This window comes from Anomalospiza imberbis, chromosome 5 (genome assembly GCF_031753505.1).
Source record: "Anomalospiza imberbis isolate Cuckoo-Finch-1a 21T00152 chromosome 5, ASM3175350v1, whole genome shotgun sequence".
NCBI lineage: Eukaryota > Metazoa > Chordata > Aves > Passeriformes > Viduidae > Anomalospiza > Anomalospiza imberbis.
In genome coordinates, this window is record NC_089685.1 from 22,580,903 (window position 1) to 22,603,170 (window position 22,268).

General features: G+C 40.7%; 1 protein-coding gene across 2 annotated transcripts in view; it reads left to right on the plus strand.

The window, feature by feature from the left end:
- The first annotated feature begins 5,162 nt into the window (after positions 1-5,162).
- The window catches only part of TSPAN12 (tetraspanin 12), a 44,472-nt gene continuing 27,366 nt past the window's right edge, over positions 5,163-22,268 (plus strand). Inside the window, exons 1-4 of one of the 2 annotated variants that reach the window (XM_068189890.1) lie at positions 5,163-5,327; positions 5,668-5,804; positions 17,170-17,252; positions 17,866-18,001. In XM_068189890.1, coding sequence (XP_068045991.1) covers positions 5,739-5,804; positions 17,170-17,252; positions 17,866-18,001 — 285 coding nt within the window. In that variant the 5' untranslated portion in view covers positions 5,163-5,327; positions 5,668-5,738. The remainder of the gene's footprint in view (positions 5,328-5,667; positions 5,805-17,169; positions 17,253-17,865; positions 18,002-22,268) is intronic. The other variant, XM_068189891.1, reaches the window with a different exon arrangement.

Consider the following 22,268-nt stretch of genomic DNA (forward strand, 5'->3'; position numbering starts at 1 on the left):
AGTAACCTAGGTTTGAAGGGACCACCTGTGAGGTCAGATCATGTTGTTCAGGGATTTATTAATCTAGATCTCAGAAAAAAATCCTGCTGAGGTGTTATTTCAATTCAGAGAGCCTAGGAAAGTTGCTGAGCTAGAAAGTAGTGAAGACCATTTTCAAGAGCCCATTAAACCAAAGTGTTTTCAAGACTATGATTTTAATTACTTAACCTTGTTAATCTGTATTTTATTAATTTCAAGTGCTGCCTTATTCCAGACCAGTGTTTACATGTTCAAGTAAAACCAAGCTCTAGAGACAGGAAAAAGTTGGTGCCTTTTGATATATTTTTTTTCAAAAGAAAGAAGGGAACTTCTACCTCATGGTAGCAATGCTGGGTTCTGCTACAAACATGAATTTACAAGACAGGCTATTCCTGAGCCAACTAGAACACCGAACACCTTCCATTTTACAGATATTTGTGTATCTGATTATTTTTTTCCGAAACAAACCTCCATCCTGCCCTTGACATTAAACCTGTCATTAGAGAGGCATACTGATTGGGCAGACTGTCATAACCAGAGCTGATGAAGAAACAAGTTTAAAACCAAGGCAAACCAGACTACAATGAAGTGAAGAAAGGTATCAAGCAAAGAGCAGAAGAAGAGAAACAAAGAGATAAGGGTTCTAGAGAGAACAGCCCAAGGAACAAAGGAAAGGAAATTAAGTAAGTCTGAGTCTAGGCTAAAGAGCAGACAGATCTGGAGCAAAGCTGAGAAAGAGCTAAGTTAAGTACATAAGACCAAAGTACAGAATACCATTATAATCAAGTAAACGACTGAGAAGGCAAGACCAAGTGATGAGATGCCTACCTGAGACACTGACAAGCTAGCTTCATTAATCCATCCTAAATTCAGCATTGACACTGTTAGTCATGCAAATTACTCATTGCAGACAGAGGTCAGTTGTAGAATTTGCCTGCCCAGGCTATACTTGGCAGGGGCTTGGAATTAAAGAGCTGTTTGTAGAAAGGAATGACTTAACTATCCTTGAAACTTTACAAATACAATGGCAATTAAAGGGATCTCAGAATTTTCACATCTAACAGACAATGTGGCAGGAAAAAAAATATTAGCTCATTAAGAACTGTCATAGTGCCACCAAAGATGTTTCTAGCTTATACTAAAATCTTGGAAATAAACCTGTCCATGAACAATTTCTTCATTGGAGTAGACCAAGTAGAGCACATACATCACAGAATTAAAATGAATATGTGCCACAGCACATCCATGTGTATGTTCCTCCATTCACTGCTCATCTGAGTAATTTTAAATGCTATGGTGGTATATAAAAGATTATTATTTAACTAATCACTTTTTCAGTGATGAAGTTTCCTGCCAAATATTAATAGGTAATTATCAGCTATAAATTTACATGCATGCCTAATGCTATTCCACTTGATCACATAGTTTAAATTAAAGACACTTTCAGCCATGTGCTGTATGGGTTCTTTAGTATCCACTGCTCTTTTATTCAGGTTTCCTGATGAGGAACAGCTTACAAAACCATACTGTTGTATTAATGCACACTAAATGTCTATCAAACCACACCCTTCTAATAGATTTTGAACCTGCTGGCTAATTTCAAGCACATCTGACAAAGAGGAGCTAACTTACAGATATTAAGTTTCCATACATCAAATTAAAATAGGCAGATAAGCAGAGGAAAGAGATTATTTAAGTTAATTTAATTTCCATCCCCCTCTTCTGTCATTGATGGAAAGTCTGTATCATAAGCATTTTAATTCTAGAGAATTCATATTAGAAAGCTGTTGTGGATGTCTTATGACAGAAAAAGAAGCTTCTCAGATTGTAGTTTATTAGGCATCAGAGAATCCAAGCAAAAAATACCAATCCACAAAGCTTTCCATCTTCATAAGTCTCCATGCATTACTTTCTAACAGCAAACACATATTTCAAAAACTTATAAAGAGCTTCACCATTACACTTCTGTTTCTAAAAAACATTCTCTTGTCTTGCCCTAAATAAACAGGTTACTCTTTAGAATGTATGGGAACTGCCTGTGTATTTCTTTCTCAGTGCTGACATCATGGAAATATCACAAAGTTTGACAGCCTGGTGGAAAGCAGTATTCCAAAGAGATCTTGCTCTTGCCCCTATAGAGTTGAGCAGACATTCATAAATAGGACCTGTTTTCTTTAGATTTTGAGCAAAATCTCTTCTGGACAGCTAATGATTTAGCTAACAACAAAATGACAGAGAAATTGTTTAAGCAGCTAGGGGACCCTTTTTTTATTTGTGATGAAGTTGTTGCAGCAGAATTTAAAAAAAAAAATTAGAGTGTCTTATGACCAAAGACCTCAAAGAATGTCCTTCAGAGACATAAAATGTTGAAGTGCCATTTTTAGCAGGATTTTTAACATCTAAGATGTCTAAGAGACTGATTTTTTTTCCTTAATTTCCTTATCATACATTAGGAATAGTTTTACACTAAGCCAAAAAATATCTGAAATGAGTAAGAGAACTTCTTGTATGCTATTTTAGGAAGGTTTTAAGAAAAATCACTGAGCCTAAGATAACTGAACATTTTTGTAGTGCATTTTTTATAAAATTTTGCTCAAGCAATTTGCTGTCTTCCCAGGAACAATTAATAACAAAAACACACCTCAGTTATTTTTATGTTGGTTTAGATCAGATTGGATTGTTCTTAGCCAAGGCTGGAGCTCAGTTTTAAACGGACGCTGTTTTTGTAAACTGGCATAGATTCACTGAAAATACAATACCTGTTCAAGATCTGTCTGTGATGATGTGAAGTCTGTAGTAATAAAAAGAATGAATGGTATGTTAACAGCAGAAGAATGTACAATGTCACCTTTTAACAGTATCTGTTGTAGTTCAATTTGTCTTATTTACGTATGGAATTATCAACATTCACTGAAGATTTTAAACGTGGATACTACACTTCCCAGATAGGCTCATGATTTCACAGAGGATCAAAATAGCAGTTAAAGCTTAGCAAATTTCAAGGAGAAAAAAATCTTCACACACCACTTTTCTGCAATATTCTTAACTATTTTCAATTTTACTACAATTTTCACTTATATGAATTTGTCATAAAGTCCCTGTTGCATGGGATGTTAGGTCCTTCCATGTTCAACGTTCTTCTTATGGAGGAGCAAATACACCTGAAGACTCTGCTCCAGTTCACCACAAATGACATCAAACAGTGAAATTAAAACTGAATTGAGATTCCACTAGCAACTTCAGTGATAAGCATTTGAGTATCTGGACTTTGTGTGGTTTTTCAACAAAAGACATTGTTTCTTCAAGAAACAGATTTTTCTTTGGCCTTACAAGAGCTATATTTTTTCCATTACATCCTTTTTTCTCTTTCTCAGCTTTAACTAGCAGTTGTTAAAACAATATTTATATATCATGAACTCAAGAGTATTTTCCTGTTCTAGTTAAGAAATATTTTTTGGTATATTTTCTTCTAATTTTTGTGATGGTGGCACTGCAACATCTTTATGTGTGTTAATGGAGAATTTGTTACTAATCTGCATGTAACTGAGTTTTAAATATAATTCTTAGTTTTGAAATATGTATATATATACACACATTGTAACAATACAGACATCAGTAACAATTAAATAGAGTAGATTTAGATTGGATATTGGGGAAAAAATTAATTGCTGTGAAGGTGGTGAAGCACTGGAACAGGTGGCCCAGAGAAGCTGTGGATGTCCCATCTCTGGAGGTATTCAAGGTTGGGCTGGATGGAGTTCTGAGCAACCTGGTGAAAGGTGTTCGCTGCAGAGGAGCAGAACACCTTTCAGACGGTGTTGGGACTAGATGAGCTGCAAGGTTAAGAGGGGCTGGAACTAGATGAGCTGTAAGGTCCCGACCCATCCTGTGATTCTACATAATTCCTACCCTGACTGCCAGATGCACACACACACTAATGGATTTGAGAAAGAGGACTTTTTTCAGCTCAGTTGTGTCACCTGTAAGTTCCACACACATTACGGGGCAAGTTGACGGCCATTTTTCCTAAATAATAACTACAATATTTTATTATTATTAAATAATAACTACCAGATTTGACCATTTCTAGAATATCTCTCCAATAGGGTTGCTTTTCTTAAATTTACTGTTTAGCAGAGTGAGTGGGTGCTGGGCTGTAAATGACCAGATTCAGGTTTGATGTTGGCAGAGTTTAATTTCCAGCGCAAACGCTGGAACTTTGTGAGATGCCTGTGAAACATTGCAAACGTGTTTCGTGTGGCATTTGCCACGCTGGGCCAACATGTCACAAGAGAGGGGGCTTCATGTCATTCAGCTTCAGTCAGCCCATCGCTTAACATCTCCCCTGAAGGAAGAAAGGCCAACATCTCCGAAGCCCCGCCACAACGAGGGTACCGGGCATAAGCGTGTGTGCCGGGGGCAGAGCCCTACACAGCCCCGCCGGGGGCACAGCCCCACACAGCCCCGGCGGGGGCACACACAGCCCCACACAGCCCCGGCGGGGGCACACACAGCCCCACACAACCCCACACAGCCCCACACAGCGCTGCCGGGGGCACACACAGCCCCACACAGCCCCACACAGCCCCACACAGCCCCGCCGGGGGCACACACAGCCCCACACAGCCCCACACAGCGCTGCCGGGGGCACACACAGCCCCACACAGCCCCGCCGGGGGCACACACAGCCCCACACAGCCCCGGCGGGGGCACACACAGCCCCACACAACCCCACACAGCCCCACACAGCCCCGCCGGGGGCACACACAGCCCCACACAGCGCTGCCGGGGGCACACACAGCCCCACACAGCGCTGCCGGGGGCACACACAGCCCCACACAGCCCCACACAGCCCCGCCGGGGGCACACACAGCCCCACACAGCCCCACACAGCGCTGCCGGGGGCACACACAGCCAGACACAGCCCCGCCGGGGGCACACACAGCCCCACACAGCCCCACACAGCGCTGCCGGGGGCACACACAGCCAGACACAGCCCCGCCGGGGGCACACACAGCCCCACACAGCCCCACACAGCGCTGCCGGGGGCCGTTACCTCCGGGACCGCTCCGGCGGCGGCGCTAGGACCGGGCGGGCGGCGGCGCATGCGCGGGCGCCGCGGGCTGGAGGAGCGCTGCGGGCGGGGCGGAGGGGCCGGGGCAGCCGCGGGGCCGGGCCGGACCTTCCCGGGACCGGACCTTCCCCCGCGCCCGCCGCAGGGCATGGGCTCCGCGGCTCCGCGCTGCGCTGCCGCGCCCCGGCCCCATGCGTCCTCGCCGAAGCAAGTGAGTGCGGGAGGCGTCCGGGCGGTAAGTGGCCGCTGTCCCACGGCCGCCCTGCCTCCCCAGGGCAGCGCGTCCATCCTGAGCTGAGAGGGAGCTGGCGTCCCCGGGCCGTGCCTCCGTTGCCCTCAGCTCCGCTGTGCCGCTGGGGTAGCCCACGGCTTCTCCCTGCCCGCGCATTTATTATTTTCACGAGAGCAGCTCGCCCCTCGCTGTCTGCGGGCGGGGCGGGAGGGGAAGGGAGGTTGCCGGGGGTCTCCGCGGGGCGCGGCCGGTCCGGGCTCGGCGCGGCTCCGCCGCCTCCACCTGCGCGCTGGTCCCTCTGTAAGGCGGACTCGCCCATCCCTCTCCCCCTCTTCCCCTGCAGGGCGCCGGCGGCCCGGCCTCGGGAGGGAGGATGTGGTGAGAGGATGGGGCTGTGTCCCGCGGGGGCTCGCCATGGCCAGGGAGGACTCGGTGAAGTGCCTGCGCTGCCTGCTCTACGCCCTCAACCTGCTCTTCTGGGTGAGTGCGGCGGGCCGGGCCGGGCCGGGCCGGGCGCGGGCAGGTGCCGTCCCGGGGGCGAGGGGCGGGCACGGCCGCGGGCTGTCCGCGCCGGGCCCGGGGCCCCGGAGGTGCTGCCTTGGTGCCCTTGGCCCCATGCCAGGCGGCTCCCGCAAGGGAGTACATTTTACTGGGGGAAAAAAATGCCTTTGGAAACTTGTGGGAAGTAACATTGAATTAGGGTTACTTGTGGGAATCGGTGTACCTGTATTATGTAAAGAGGGGAATATTCACGAGTGGCTTCCTGACTGGGTGAGTTTCAGAGCATCCTATGACCCAAGATGAACTCCAGGCTCTTGCAGGTATTTTTATAGTCTGCCCAGAGTCTTTTTTATGCATTCAGTGGATAGGTAAGGCCTTTTGTTTTGAGGATTTCAGTCAAAGCTGTATTTATAGCAGCAGGATTTCTCACTCTCAGCACAAGTGGGTGTGATCAACTCTTGTTCCTTAAACTTTTGGAGCTTTGAAGAAACAGCAGGATGGATATTTTCAGAGTCCTCACTCATTTGCAACAAATGAAATCTTTTCCACCTGAATAGATGAGATTTGTGCATGGTAAGGGTTGCAAATGGAATGACATCGCAGACCTGGGGCTCACACCTGGTTCATTAGGGCTGGCTTCTGAGGTGCTCTAGACTGGAATGATGCAGGGATGGGACTAAACCTAGTTTATATCTGATTTTTTTCTACCTGCATCCAGCTCAGGGATCCCCAACACAAGAAGGACATTGACCTGTTGGTGTGGGTCCTGAGGAGGGCCACCAAGATTGTTAGAGGGCTGGAGCAGCTCTTTTGTAAGGAAAGGCAGAGAGGATTGGGATTTTTCAGCCTGGAAGAGAAAAAGCTTTGAGGTGACCTATTTGTGGCCTTCTGGTACCTGAAGGGAGCCTACGAGGAAGATGGAGAAGGGCTATTTACTAAAGCATGTAGTGACAGGACAAGGGGGAATGGCTTCAGACTGAAAGAGAGTAGGTTTACATTACATATTATAAAGGAAAACAATTCTTACTGTGGTACCGGTGAATCACTGAAACAGGTTGCCTAGAGAAATTTTGTCTACCTCATCCCTGAAAGTGTTCAAGCTTTGAGTGACCTCTTCTAGTGAAAGGTGTCCCTGGCCATGGCAGGGGCTTTGGAATTGAGATGAAGTCCCATGATGACTGAAAACTAAGTGGAAATCAGAATATGAATGAAAGAGAAACAGCATGTGGAACAGAATGGTAGTTTTGTGCAAAAAGGATTGCTTTGTTCAAGCTGGGGTCATGAAGCCTTTGAAGCTGAATAAAACTGTGCAGGAGTCAGTGGATACTGTCTGGTAAGGTCTGACTCTCAAGCTCTTAGAAGAGAACATCTGAAGTAAGCTTCAAAGTGTGTCTTGTGTGCAGCTGTCCCAGTATGTGTGATGGGAGTTCAGCATTTGTCATTGCCAGCTTGGTGAGGATAGACTAGTGCATATGAAGCTCCTGTAGATTACACAAATGGCCAGTCTGATCATGAATACTGCTGAAAAACTGAAGGTGCAGATGGTGGCTGCAAAACACCGCTGTCTGCATTCTTTGGTTGGTTTTGGTGCCTACGGAAGCAGAGGAGTGAGAGAACTTTATCAGTCACTTTGCTGCTGTTCTTGTAGTTTCTCCATAGTATTGCTTGTAAATGTACAGCTCTGTTAGAAAAGAAACTTTTTTTACTGAGCTCAGCTGATGAGCTGTGATGTACCTGTGTGTGCATGAGAGGAAGGCAGGCAGGAAGTGTTGTTACAATGCTCTCTGTCACTTTTGACGTGAAGTCTGCTGAGCTGTAAATAATCCATATGCAATCAGCTGAAAGGCCAAGGCTCCGTTGTAGTGGTTCATTATGTTTTATAATGGACCAGTAAATGTACTGCTTTTATTGCTCCAGAAAAAAACACTGGTTTTGTGGAAATGAGTGGATTGGTACTTCAGGACCTGCAACTTGCAGAAAGCCTTTGTCTTACAAGATAGAAATAAATTCATCATCAGTGCTCTAACTGTTGTTGGTTAAGTGACTGATGTCGGTCATAGACCTGATGATATCCTTCTGGAAGCTTTTTTCATGGTCAACTGAAGCATGCATCTGACTGCAGGATGTCTCATAGCAGTGGAAGTTGCAGTTTCAGGATATCCTCAGTCTTCTAATTTTTTTTGCTGTTTTTTTTTTTTTTTTTTTTTTTTGACAATGCCCTGGACAAGGAATATCCTTCAGACTAAATCCTGCAATTAACATTTGGTTTCATTCTTCTGCAATCCTCAGATATATATATATATATATATATATATATAAATGGGTATCACTTCTTAGCGTTATTTATAAGACTGAGGGATCCAACTTGGTTCTATGTTCTGTAACACTACTATTTCCAGTATATTAAATTTTGGACAGCCTAATTAAAGAGAAGACCTACAAAAAGGCATGATTTGGTGTTCTGTGGTCAAGACTTAGTGCTTAGCTAAGCATCCTATCTTAGTGGTTCTTGAGGGAAGACGTGTTCCTTCTGCTTCCTATTTTTCTATTCCTAGGGACAGTACTGGTCTTTGTTATATCTAGATAGTGTGTGTTGGGACTTGGAGAAATTTAGTTTTGATAGCTTTACAAATATATTTTATGCAGTTTATGAGACATCAGCGTTTTTCCTTCTGGTGGGGGCTTTACTGGATTGGCAAGCTCCTGATGCTGTCCCAGCTCAGTAACAGTCCTGGGTGTAACATGAGTGTCCTCATTCATTTTGAGCACTGTATAACTTGTCCTCACAGAATCCCTCTTTGCCACACTTTGCAGTGCTGCCACCGTTCTGTATTTTGGTGTGTTTGTTTTCCTAGTCAAACCACCTTTGCATGCATTTATACTAGGCAGACCTTCAGTCAGAGAATGTTGTCGGCCTGTAATAATGGCACAGGCATATCACAGGAGATACTGGAGTGCAAGTATCCCCTGTGGGTTGTGCTAGAACAGGAACTGGCAAATGGTGCTGAATACAGGGAAAATTCAGCCTCCTGGCTGCTTACAGTAGTAGGGGATTAAGCAAAACAGTAGGTTTGAGGTGTACAGGTTTGTTTTACTTTTCTTTGCAGCTTAGCCATGTATGTTTTTTAAAAAAAGTTATTAATAGTTGAAATAGATGAACTAGATAGTGATAATAAATGCAACTAAAAGCAGCACAATAATTTTATTGATTTTCTCAATTTTTAGAAGAAAAGCAAAGTATAATGTGGCAGGAAGAGTGCATGAAAAAGTCTGTATAGACTTTCTGTCTTGAGAAAACTAAAACCTTTTTTTTCCTGGTGAGCACATGAGGCAGGAGCAGCTGCTGTTGTGTTGCTTGTAATTGAGGATGACTGTACTGTAGTGCAGACAAATCAAGGTTGTAAGTTGCAGTTGACTGTGTTGCAGGTGGTAAGGATCTCCTAACTGATGATTAATAGTGTCAGTGGATGTTTGAATCCAGACAGTGATGGTGCCACTTTTCTTTCACCTTGTGAGCTTTTTTTGCCTAGGGATATGCTGTTTCTGTTGAACAATGTTTAAGATTTCCTTCAGCAGTACCATTTAATTTCACTTGTGTGATTGCAGCCAATAAACGCTTCTGGCAGGTAGTGGAAATTGTTTGCATCTATCTTGAGCTTGTGTTTGTGAACAAAGTTTAAAAAAATCACATAAAATAAAAGTGGATCATGTTTCCAGTTAAGTACTTTGTGCACTTAAATATTCTAGTTTTGCCTATGTGTACTAATTGTGAACTCAGTGCAAGTGAATATGAGTGTTTTTCTAAGAAGTAACTAAGGGTGGTTGGAAGCAGTGATACTTTATTTCCTGTTTCCTCCAACTTCAAATGCATGTGTTGAATCTTGTGATTTTTTTGCTTTATATTTCAAGTCTGTTGTGCCATGAGAAAGAAATCAGTCTATCCTGCCTTCTGTGAAACCAGATTCTGCACAGAGGTTGTTTCTCCTGTGTTTTGACTTCCACTCTTGTTGATGGGATTTGTAGAACTTGGAATGAAAAGTTTGGGTCAATGTTTTAAGTGGCAAATAATATTAATTGAAATGAACACTGCCTGGCCAGGTATCTGTAGCACAGTAAATTGTGTTTTAGGCTAATATCCTCTGATTTTAGAGACTGCAGTTTAGACATGTGGAATTAAAACCTGCTTTTCTTAGCATTCTTTGTATAAAGAAAATAACTGTGGCTTCTGTGGGAATATGCTGTCTTTTTAAAGGAATGCTTTCAACAGAGGAAGCTATAGGAAGAGTTTTAAAGGACCCAAGCTATTTTTAATTCTGGTATTTGAGAAATCTCTTACTTTTTGGTGTCTTTAGGCTGTAATATTTATACAACATTGTTACATTACTAGAATCTGTCCTAACAAAGTAGAGTTCAGCCATAAGTCAACTTTGTGTCTACCTCCATATAACTTTTTATTCCAAGTATCTTTGTAGGTGATATGGCTCACCCTGTGTGGCATATCAGCTGTGAATTGCTGGATGAGTTTCTGGAAAATTGTCCTGAAAGAGTGGCTTTATGTGCTAATGAAAAGGAAAAAAACAAACCCAGACCCCACCCAAATGTTAGAAATTACGTTAATATGCTTTTTAATTCAAAAAGAAGTGAACCACAGACACTTTTTTGGTAGTACTCACAATTAACTCTGTGGAACTAATTGCATCAACCTGAAGGGTGAATCATAAAGCTGTGCTGACAAGATTTGAGCCCATAGAGCAGAGGGAAGGAAAAATTTCAAGCTATGTGGTTATACTGGTAAACCACAATCTGGAGCAAACTGGAAGGGTCCATCTGGCATGTAGATACTTGTATATGTTTTCCTTCTTTAAATTAATATCTCCTTTTGTAGAAGGTAGCTATCCATGAATCTTCAGTAGCCTGGGCCCAGTATGCTCCTGTACCCTGAAGATTCTCTGTCATCTTGAGTCTGTGCTAGGTTCATAGGAATAATAACAATTTTTTAAATATCTTATAGCTTTTCCACAAGGTGTAGGGGACAGTTTAATTATGTGCATTTTTATAGGAATATGTGATTTAAACAAAAACGCAGAATCATTTTAATCATCTTTGTGCTCATGGGTATTCATGTGTAAAATAGGGAAGTTAGGTATAAACCCACTAACAGCTAACATGTAGTCCTGTGGATGAGAGAAAGCACATGCTCTTTTTAAGTATATATATATATATATATATATATAAGATGAGTTTAAAAATAACTTATCTGCATCTTTGAGAGTGGCTACTGTCCATGAATAAAAGCAAACTCTTAAAGAAACAAAATTAAGAGTATATTGTGTAGATGTGAAGGCATATCATCTTGATGGTGATGTGTGGATTGGGATACTTGAGCTGTGAGCACTGCTCTGGATTACCTGTCAGAGCAGCACATGCCTCTTACTTCTCAAAGCCAAAGATGTCTTGATAGTGAGATGGTTACTTTTGAGGGAAAGGTGGCACAAGTCATATCCTAACAAGAAGTGCAGTGCCTTTGTAGTCACAGAGAGGGTGGTTGAAGAAATATATGCACTTCCTTTATCATTCTTTGCTTTTAATGTACCCATTGTGCTACTCAGCCCAGAGGTTGATGTGGGTCTGACACCCAGTAGAACCGTACCTCAGTTTTGTTTGCATGCTTGGGCTCTTGCTCTTTCTACTGTGCTTTCTCTGGGTGCCTTGAACAGCCAGCTGCTGAAAAACTGGCTCATGTTCCCTGGGAGGGTGACCTCTTAGCTGCCTGTCAGTGCTCCAGCAGTTGCCTTACTGCAAACTGTGTGAGTTCCAGCCTGTGCCAAATGTGGAGCAGGTTGCTAACTCACTGTTGCAGCCGTGCAAGCAAACCCAGATTCAAAGTGCAAATACAAAGTGCTTCAGCTGTTTACTGAAGTGGGAGGGGACCAAAGCATAACCTTGTAGGAAGCTTAGCTAAAACAAAATGTTGAAATATCTATAGAATAAAAGGTGCTTTTTTAGGAAATAGGGGATTTCCCTTTTTTGTAGGCAATTCTTCTTTCTCTAAATATTTAAGTGGTTTTGTCAGGTAATACAGAAAACAAGGCCTCTTGTCCCCCCTCCTCCACCCTAATGTCACTCTGTCCCAAAAATATGTAGCTGTCTGTTTATCCATGGATCTGAGTTTTCTGTGTTTGTTCAATGATCTGAATATTGAACCTAATAGTGAAAAATCCTGTAAAAGCATTACAGCATGCTCATGACCTTGGAGTGATGTATCCCCTCCGTCCCTTGGCAAGGGTAAGTCATAGCTCAGATTACCCAAATCAGTTTTAACAGGAAGATTTTCACAAGCTTTTGGGTATTGTTTGTTTGTAGTGGGCTTTTGTTTTTTTTTAACTAAAATTATGGGACATATTTTGATGAATGTTGTCGTATCTTGGAAGTAATTTCCTTGTAGCCAGAAACCTTTTCAGGTAAAGCAGGTTGCTCTGTAGGGCTGTTAATCAGCGTTTCATTATAGATATCAGAGCATGGCCTGAAGATTTTTACCCCATTTATTAGAATAAAAACGATCATGTCTAATTTTTGGTATGGAAGATACTTTTAATCTTTCCTCCCATTTAATATTTAAAAAATATACTCAAATTTGAGCAAAAGTAAAATGAATGTGTTACAATGTTCAAATGAAGAAAATGAGAGTGGGAACACAGGTGTGGATATAGAAAGATCAATTAGACTTGCTCCCTTAAAGACAGAAATCCATGTCCATTTATTAATTGGAAATACAGATTTAGTTTCCAATTTAGGTATGGCCTTAGAGACACTGGGAGTAGAAATTTCAAAATAATGGCTTAAAAGATATATATAATGAATTGCAGATGATATTATATTTTAATTTTGATGTCTAATTTACGTAAGAGAGTTACCAAGACAATTTAAACTCTGCTTGGAAATGATAGCTCCTAATAGCTGAAGTCTGTTGCTGGATATTTTAATTCAGTTGTCTGAGAAAATTTAGTAGCTTAAAAAAACTTCACATTAGAAATTAATTTGAAAATTCAGTATATTATTGTGTGCATATTGCTCATATATAAAAATAGAATTTATTACCTAAGTTCAATCAGTGTGAAAATATATTTAAAATAGAGCATTACAGTAGGCATCATTGTGAACTCCTCATTGTCATGTTGATGGCTATTCAACATACTGTGACAGTTCAGAATTAAACCCATAGTGACTTTTGCAGCCATCTGCAGCAAATAAATATATTTTACTATATACTAGCATATCATATTTACAGCACAGCAGACTGGCTGTCGTCAGAGAAGCTTGAATGAGAACTTTTTGGGGAAATCATGTTACTGCTAATGTGAGAATTGTCTTAGAAGTTTTGTCATAAACTTGTGTTCTTTCATCTGATTGCTTGATACAGATTTTAACTGTATTATGCATCTAAATCAGTTTCAAAGCAGTGACTGAAGTGGGGACTGCCAGTTTTTTGGGGCCACTGTTTTACCATCTTTCAAATGAACCAACAATAGCTGTAATCAGGACCTTGCTCTTGCCCATGACTTCTTGAAAATCACTTGGCAGTGAATTGCAGTGATGTGCCTGCTGATACTTGCTGGTGGATTTGGATGCACACCAAGGGTTTTGGGGAGGCTGTTACTATTTCTGCCTACTGAGTGCCTGGACTCAGTTGTACTGCTGGTTGATGGACTTCTTGTGCTGCTGGCTGAAGATCTGCTGTAGGTGGTGTGAAGTGGTGGGTGCCTGGAGCTTTCTTGATGTCATCTGGCACTTGAGGATGTTTAGTACTTTTACAGGGCAGCACATCTGCACATTGAGTCAGCAGGAGGCTGTGGAGTGTTGTGTTCTTGCTGTGATTCTCTTGTGGCTGTGGAGCAGGTGAGCAAGTGGATTGATGGATGGGAGCTAGTACTTCATAATCTTTTGTCACTAAAATAAACATCAGTCATTATGCAGGACAGTCTGGTGTTGCAGAGGCATCTTTCATCAGTCAGGGTGTTGCTGACCTGTGGCTCACTTCTGGTGATCAGAGGGGGTGCAACTTTTTCTCCATCATTTCCTTCTGTTGGTGAAGAGCTACCAAGCACTTGCTGGCTTATGTGCTGTGAAATACACCTTTTGTAATGAACTTATTTCTGAATTGATATTTTGAGTTATCAGTTTGCTCTTTCACAGGCCTCTTTTTTTCAAGAGAAGCCTCTTGAGTATTTGCCTTCACTTTCTGCCCCATGCCTTTCTGCCACCCCAGCTGGACACTGTTACTGACTTTCATGCCTGTGAATGAAGTGTGTCACAGCACTCTGGCTTTCAGGTCATTCAGAGTAATAATTCACTTTGGACTTTCTTGAAAATATGGTGCCCAAAGGTTCCTCAATAGGAATTTGATTGGCAGGACAGTGTTGCACGGGTAATCTGTGTGTAACATCTGTTTAGCAGCGAGGTCAGGCAATATGCTTACACTTTTTTCAGAGTCATGCTGACCTAGGTCTTGTGCATTTTAAGAGTAGCAGAAGTCAGTAACACCTGAAGCAGTTAATGGTGGTGAGAACATGCCAGGCGCAGGGTAGGTGAGTGGTTGAGTGGTAGCCTGGCTTTCACAGGATTTATAGGTGGAATGTTCTTGCATGTAATTTGCATCAGCAAGAAACAATAGTAATTGTTAGTTATTCATACGAAATGAGAATATCCAGGGAGAACCTGAATGGCTAAAATCTTTCTGAATGATGCAAGAGGCCTTTCATAGAGAGTTTGTTCTTATGAACTGAAACGCTGTTCATGTAGTTACGATATTAGTGAAGGTTAATTTCCTAGATTGAAGGAAGCAGTCCTTTTCTTCCAGTTGCTGTTCATAAATGAAGAGGGAGTCACATTTTCTGATGTGATCATTGAGCATTACTATAGAAGTCACACGGCCATATGCTGGCCTCAGCTTGGTGATGTATCTGCCTAGATTTTCCATGGATTTTATGTGGGCAAAAATACATATCTAGGTAGAGAAAACTCAATTTAGGCAGACAGAACAGAAATGAAAGTTCTTGTCCTTCCTGATTTGCCTTTGCATGCAAGTCCTTTTCTTCTAGCAAACAGAATGATTCTCTTAGTGACAGGACTTTGCTCAGTACTTTTGATCTCCAGAAAATCCTTTTACCTGTTTGCCTTTTACCTGTTTGCTCTGTGATCTTCCTGTTATCTGTGAATAACCTGCATGTTTCAGTATGCTGCCAAATCTTACCTCTGCTGAAAGAGCAGTTTAGCCTTCCTGGAAATCCACCACCTCTCACTGCTGTGTACAGTGTGTTACTGCATGCTGTCAGCTGAAAGAAAATTGGTGCAGCCTGAGAGTGCCTAATGGACGGCAAAGAGCAGGCAGTCCACCAGTCTGGTATGTGAGGAACAATATTATTTAGAAAGCGATCATTTTTCTACTATGGCTTTCCTAGCAGGGCCATCTGGCTCTTACTGAAAGTTTCTGAGCAGTGTTTTGATGGACTTCTCACTTCTGAACACTGCTGTTGTAAAATGAAGTAACCAAATCGGGTTACATCTTAAATATCTTAAATATATCTTAAATATTTTACCATAAACAGAGTGGATGTGTGAGCTAATGCTTTTCTGTGTGTATCAACAGGCCTTTCAGGGAGATCTGGAGTATTAAAAATGTTTTGTATTGCCTTTTGACAACAAGAAAGTAGGCTGGCTGCTTGTAGTCTGCTTTACCTCTCTTGTATTTTTGACTGCTTGTGTGGTATGTTTGCCTGATGCTTTCTTAGGTGATAGGTGGGAGGAGTTTATTTAGGAGGAGATTCCAATCATCTTGTTTTCCTTGTTCCTGCAGCTTCCTGCAAATAAGACAGTAGAAACTGTTCTTTACTGTTACTATTTCACCAGCCAAAACAGATCCCACAGAGTATAAAGAACATGAGTGAATGTAGTAGACATGTAGCATGCACTAGCTTCCAGGAGTATGCTTGCAGCATGCCAAGCACCCAGCTCCTGCAGGCAGCACTTAGAACCAGGGCAGTGCCTGTACTTTGTGCATCAGATCTGAAAAGCAGGAGGAAGCTCTGGGATAACTGCTGGTACTTCTGTGAAATCTTAAAGACAGAAGCAGTCTGCTGTGGGCATGCTGCAGGCTAAGGAGCCAGTAAGGACACAGAGTGACTTCTCCTGAACCATTTAACTTGTTCTTCAAAACACCTTCAGGGAAATATTGAGGGCATGTGAAAAGCTAGATGTTGAGGACAACAGGGGAGATTAGCACTTCTTACTGGTTTAAGAAACTGTAAGTGTAATGCTGATGTGTCCTGTCATACTTCTATCAGCTCATGAAAACAGTACTATTCAGGAAAGTCAGCATGCTTAGGGCTCCCTCCCTCAGCGAGACAATGGTGCTTCTGAGGTCCTCTGTCTTCTGTGGTTCAGGCCTAGGTACCCCCATGAAAGTGAGTGAGGAGTGCCTTGTCCTCTAGCAGTACCTCTGCTGCAGCAGCAGCAGAGCTGGTGCTGTCACAGTGTGGCAGGTTCTGAATGTGTTGTTCAGGTTTGGCTTCTCAAGAAAATCAGAGGGCAGAGCTTCTCCTGGTAAGTTCCAGGAATGCTGAAGTGTGGCAGCAGGTGACAGAAATCCTTGTCTGCTGAGGTGGCGGCAATTCTAGGTGGGGAATTCTAGCTCAGTCTTGGGGATTTACTTGCTGTGGAAGCAGTCCTGGTGAAAGTGTAGTGGCTTTATGCCTCTGAAGTGCCTGACATGTTGGATACCCAAATGCTTTATATGGTTTATAATTGAAATGCAGTTAGTTTTATTTTCATTTTATGGTTCAGGAAACTGAGACATAGTGTTCATGGTGTGACTGTGTCAGAGTGAGCAAAATAATCAGATACTTCTAAATTTAACCCAAAGTTAAATCTTTTCTCTTGAGTGTCAGTGTATCAGGACTGTTGCATCAGATTTTTCTTCTCTAGCTGTGTACCTGGGCATGGCTTCATGGTTTCATGCAGACTGATGTGTATCACTTGTGAGCCCTGAAGAGTCACTGATTGTAGCAGTGTAAGGCCTCCCTGCTGTTTCTATGGTATGTTGTGCAGTTGTGGGATAGGAACCAGCAGTAGCATCACTAGGTAGAAAAGATTATTGTCACTGGCACCCTAATACTTGGGCAACAAACCAATTCTAAGCATATAGAAGGTACAGTTTTGGGGACAGTATCTTGTTCAAGCAAATGAATGCATGAAAGATATTAGTGATGATTGATTCTCTACTTAAACTATGAATGATCTTGTAATTTGCATTAAACACATGATAAATAACTTGATGTTTTCTTTTTAGTTGATGTCCATCAGCATATTAGGTGTTTCTGCTTGGCTGAGAGACTACCTGAATAATGTTCTCACTTTAACTGCAGAAACAAGGTAAAGCTTCTGGTCTGTGTGGGTTACTGATTGGGGTAGATGTTGTTCATTCTGTGTGGTAAGCTTTTTAATTAGGATTTTTAGAATTAGAATATTTCAGTTAAACTAATCATCGTTGTATTGGAAGGAGCATTTTCAGTTTTGGGCACCAGTTGAAATTAGAAAAAGAGGAAAGGTAGGGTTTCAATCATGTGCCTTTCTCTTCTGACAGGGATCAGTTTTTGGCCTGTTGACAACATGTAATCAAATTATATTACTATTTAGTTTTGAATAATTTGTTCAGTCCAGAGATTAAGAAATTCTATTAATTTTATTACAGCAGTGCTTATGAGCCGTGGTGATAAAACAGGGCCTCATTGTGCTGCATACTCTGCAAGCACAGGGCAGGAAGATTACCTTTGCTCCAGAGAGGTTTTGGGCAGTGCAATTTTTGGTACCTGAATGCAGCAGTTGACTTTAAAATCATGTTGAAGAAATTTTTGTGAAATGTGTAAAGTGCTGGAAAGAAAGCATTTGCTAATGACCATTTTATTCTTAATGGCTGTATTTTTTTTATTTTGTATCATTTTTTGTGATTGTGCTTGTTTTGATTATTGTTCCGATTGGTTTTTAGGGTGGAGGAGGCTGTCATTTTGACTTACTTTCCTGTGGTCCACCCGGTTATGATTGCAGTCTGCTGTTTCCTCATCATAGTTGGAATGCTGGGATACTGTGGAACGGTGAAAAGAAACCTGTTGCTCCTTGTCTGGGTATGTTTCATAACTTCCATTTTGTTTCAGGAGTGTTAGAAAGGTTTTAATCCACAGGCACTAGATAAATAGTGATTATTTTTTATTACCCTGTTGAGTTACGGTATTGGTGAGGAATTGTAATTGCAAAGCACACAGTAGGAAATAATTTACTGCCTAGACTGCATTATGCTGTGACTGAAAGACAAGCAGTGTCTCAATTGCAAAAACTCACTTCATTTAGTAGAGGAGTTGCTGAAGGGAAAAATAACTCAAACTCTTCAATACTAATAATTATAGGGATGTGAGTCTGAGTACTCTGAAATAAACCAGTATGTTCCTGTTCTGATTCCTAGTTGAGCAACAGCTACCTAACCTAGTCTTTGCATTATTCCATTGCTGGCTGTGTGTATAAAGTAACAGCATTTGTAGCTGGTGAAAGTTAATTCTGAGTATATTCAGAAGCTTTGTCTACTCTTACATGGATGTGGAATTTTGCAGTTGCATTTGGTTCGAGCAAGTTTAAAAATAAGTTCCAAGTACCCATCGTTTCTCTTTATTTGGAGAGTGTATAACTGAGCTGGCAGCAGCTGAAATGCAGTAGTCTCTCCTGCACAAGGCTTTGTGTACATTTTAGATGTAATGTGGCTTTGACTGTCAAGAGAGCCAAACACCATGTTCTTCATCTGGAAGTCAGTGAATTTGAGGACAATTAAAGAAACAGTCAACCAAAAAAATGCCACTCCAACAAAAGCCCATCGAGTTCACACAAATTTTAAAGGTTTAGAGTTAAAATGTTTAGACTGTTGGCAGTACTGAAGTCCAAGAGATCCAAGAGTGCCATGTATCTGTATGCTTCTTAAAACTGTAGCTGTAGCTCATTGCAGAATTTGACTCTGTTTTTTAACAGGAGGATAAGCAGGATTCCAAGCTCTCTGTAAGTCAAAGAGAGCAGGAGCAATGAGGTTTATCAGACTTGACTGCTGTAATTGCAGTAGGAGGAATCAGACAGCTAGAACCCTTCAGCTCTTGGGAATATGCAGGGTCCCATTAAAGTAGGTTTGGGCTCCTGCTGTTTTTTCACTGCACTGTGTGTTGGATTCTCACAGAGTGCATTCAGTTGATTTTTTTCTTGTGAATCTGTGCAGGCTTAAGTATGTGACACCTAAACCTCACAGATTTTGCACAAAATGACCATAAAACACCGTAAGAAATTGGCTGAGATTTATGGAACCTTTGCTTTTCTCTAACAGAAATATTCTAACTGCAGCATAAACAGTTGCAAAACTGTACTGAGGTCTTGTATTAAAATATCTTTTTATTAATTTTTTTTTTTATTTGAGAGGATTGGAGAAAGCTTTATTTGCTATTTCCTGCTGAATATCTGCAACAGAAGTGTTCCTCAGTTGCAAGAGGGCAGTGCTGTTTCTCTTTTTGGATATTTTGTTCACCCTCTATGCAGTGTGAAGATTGTTCTTTCAAAACTACATTGTTGAGTAAAACTCTCATTTAAATCTGAACATGTTAGAGTAACAGAATAGTCATTGCATTTTTTATTTCTAGATCTTAACGTTGCAATGTTGAAATCAATGGAGACAAGTTCTAAGACAATTACTTAGTTATAGGCATGTGTGTAAGAGTAATGGATTCATATAATTATTTCTCTAGTAATCTTTCTTACATATCTTAAAAGTGCTTTGTACATATTTTTGTTTCATCAAAATAGTGAAAGTATTAAAATATGCTAATCTTACTAACCTTAAGGGTTTTTGTAAGGGTATAAGATTACTTTGATAGTGTGTTCTTTATTTTTAAAGTGGTGGTAGTTTTTAATACTAATTAAATTAATTAAATTGTAAAAGTAATTATATGATGTGGATTGATGCCACATAGTATCTGGGGAAAGAAAAAGCTATTTTGGGTATAAGCTCTGAAAAAACCCACATTGCTACTTCAAGAGATAATAAAGTTAAAACTAGTTTTGACCTTCAGTTTATTTACACTGCAAGTGAAAAGAAGAAATAATTTATAGCCTTTAGTACCATCTGGAAATAAATAATTTGAAGTGTGTTTAGGCAGTCAAGTTAAACTAAATCAAAACAAGACATTTCTATAATTTTATGTTGCAATATTTCATTTTTAGGAGCTTGAGATTTGCTCTAACTAAAAAAACTGATAAGCAAAACTAAATTATATCTTCCTAAATATGTCATTGTCTTTGATTGATTGTTAAATGATTGCAGTTATGTTATACCATACAGAAGTATGCCGACGTAAGTTAATGCTTCATTCATCAGACTAATCAGAAACTGATGGATCAACAAAATGAGCTTTTGTTAAACTAGATGAACTAAAAGAAAAGAACCTTCATGTAAAACATTAACAAGCTCTTCAATCATGCTTTTAGTCTTCTTTTTGAAGTACATGAAAGCCATAATGATGGCATGCACAGATGATTGGATACAAGTCTTCAGGTTCCTGGTGGCATGCTCATTACAAGTGCTGATGTTAATTGAAATGGATTTTTAGAAAATATAATAAAGTTTAAAGATAATAAAATAAATATAGTGTTTAGTTTTAATACATTTGAATACAGAATATTTTTCATTTGTTCTTGAAATTTTGTCTTGGAGTTAAATGCTTGAAACCTTTCCATCTTCACATGGGGACATAAGTATAGGTCACACTCATGTTTGCTCAGCTTTATAGCAGGAAAACGTAAAACCTCATCTGCTAAGGTGCATGCTCTGGACTTTTTGTAGAACCATCATTTTAAAGCTATGATAATTTCGTTTTAATTATTTCAGAAATATGTCTTGAAGGGTAGTTTGTCTCAAGAGTCCATCTGTACCTTGAGTTTCTGCTTTTTTTTTGTGTGTGATTGACCAACATTCTCATGTAGAAGTAGCTCTGATGCCAGCCTAAAGTGGAAGAGCTGAGCTCTTCGAAGTCACTGACTTGGATGCATGAAAAGTGCAAGGATGGGAGAGTCTCAGTTTTATGGTGCTTGGTACAGTTCTTTCAACAAGATTGGTTGTCGATTTGAAAAAAAATCCTTTGCTTCTCTTCTTCTGAGGTTCTGTTTTGGATTGTTTTCAAAGTTTGTTGTGCACATTGCCTAACTGAAAAAACCCAAACCCTAACAAAGTGCATACATTTTTTAAGAGTAGTAACCTAAGGATGTGGGTGGGTTGTTTTAGTTTTGTTTGTTATTTTTAAAATTTTGTTTGGGTTTTTGTTTGTTTGTTGGTGTTGTTGGGGGAATTTGTTTATTTGCTTGGTTTTGTTGTTGTTGTTTGGGGTTTTTTTTTTTTTTGAGTTCTTGTTTTATTAAAATGACAAAAATAAGCTCTGGTGCTTGGCAAGAAGAGCTTAATGAAAATCCAATCCTACTGGAAAATAATTCCTGGCTGAAATTTTCATTGTAAGTTCTTGTATTTTTAACCATGACTTTTCTGTAACTGCAGCATTCAAACAGCACAGGATTCAAATTGGTCTGTGTATGTTTTCACAAAGGGGAAAACTATTAGAAATATTTGATGGTTAACAGGGCAAATCCTGTTACTGATTTTTATCACATAGTTGACAGAGTAATAAATATTCCTTAGAGCTAAACATTGTTAGACCCTGTTGGTGTGTGGTTAAGCAGCTTATTAATTCAGTTCTGGTGGAACCTGGTTATAAATTGGACCCTGGTAGACTAAGCTGTATATTGAGTTGAAACACAACCAGACAAACCATCATTAAACTTGTGGTTTCTGTGAAGTCTATCTAAAGAATGCTGAGATACTGTTGACTGTATCACCTCTTGTGGCAAGTTCTTCTATACACATACACCCATTTCAGTCCATGTGGATGCAGAGGTGACAGGGTTGATTAAATTTGGACATCTGCTATTTTGCAAGATACCAATAATTGCTAATGTTTTCTTCCTAGAAGGCATTCCTACTCTGTGTGAAATGTTAGCTGCTCTGCAGTACCACAGCATCAGCCATTCTGTAGTACTTATGACAGGAATTAATATGAGACTTTAGGGATAACAAATTTTGTTGTCTGTTTTTTTTTCCCTTTTTGTGGCAGCATGTGTTTCTGCAGTAACACATAGTATAGATTATTTGCTCTGTAGTAAGAGAGGATATTCATTCCTATCCATGTGGACTCTTAGCACAGTTACAGCTGCTCCAGTACCTTGTACTAACATTTGGCACTGGAATTGTTATTTACCAACCAGAAGTACTTCTAAGTTATTTAGATACCAAGCATTAAAGGGAAGAAACAACTAACAAAC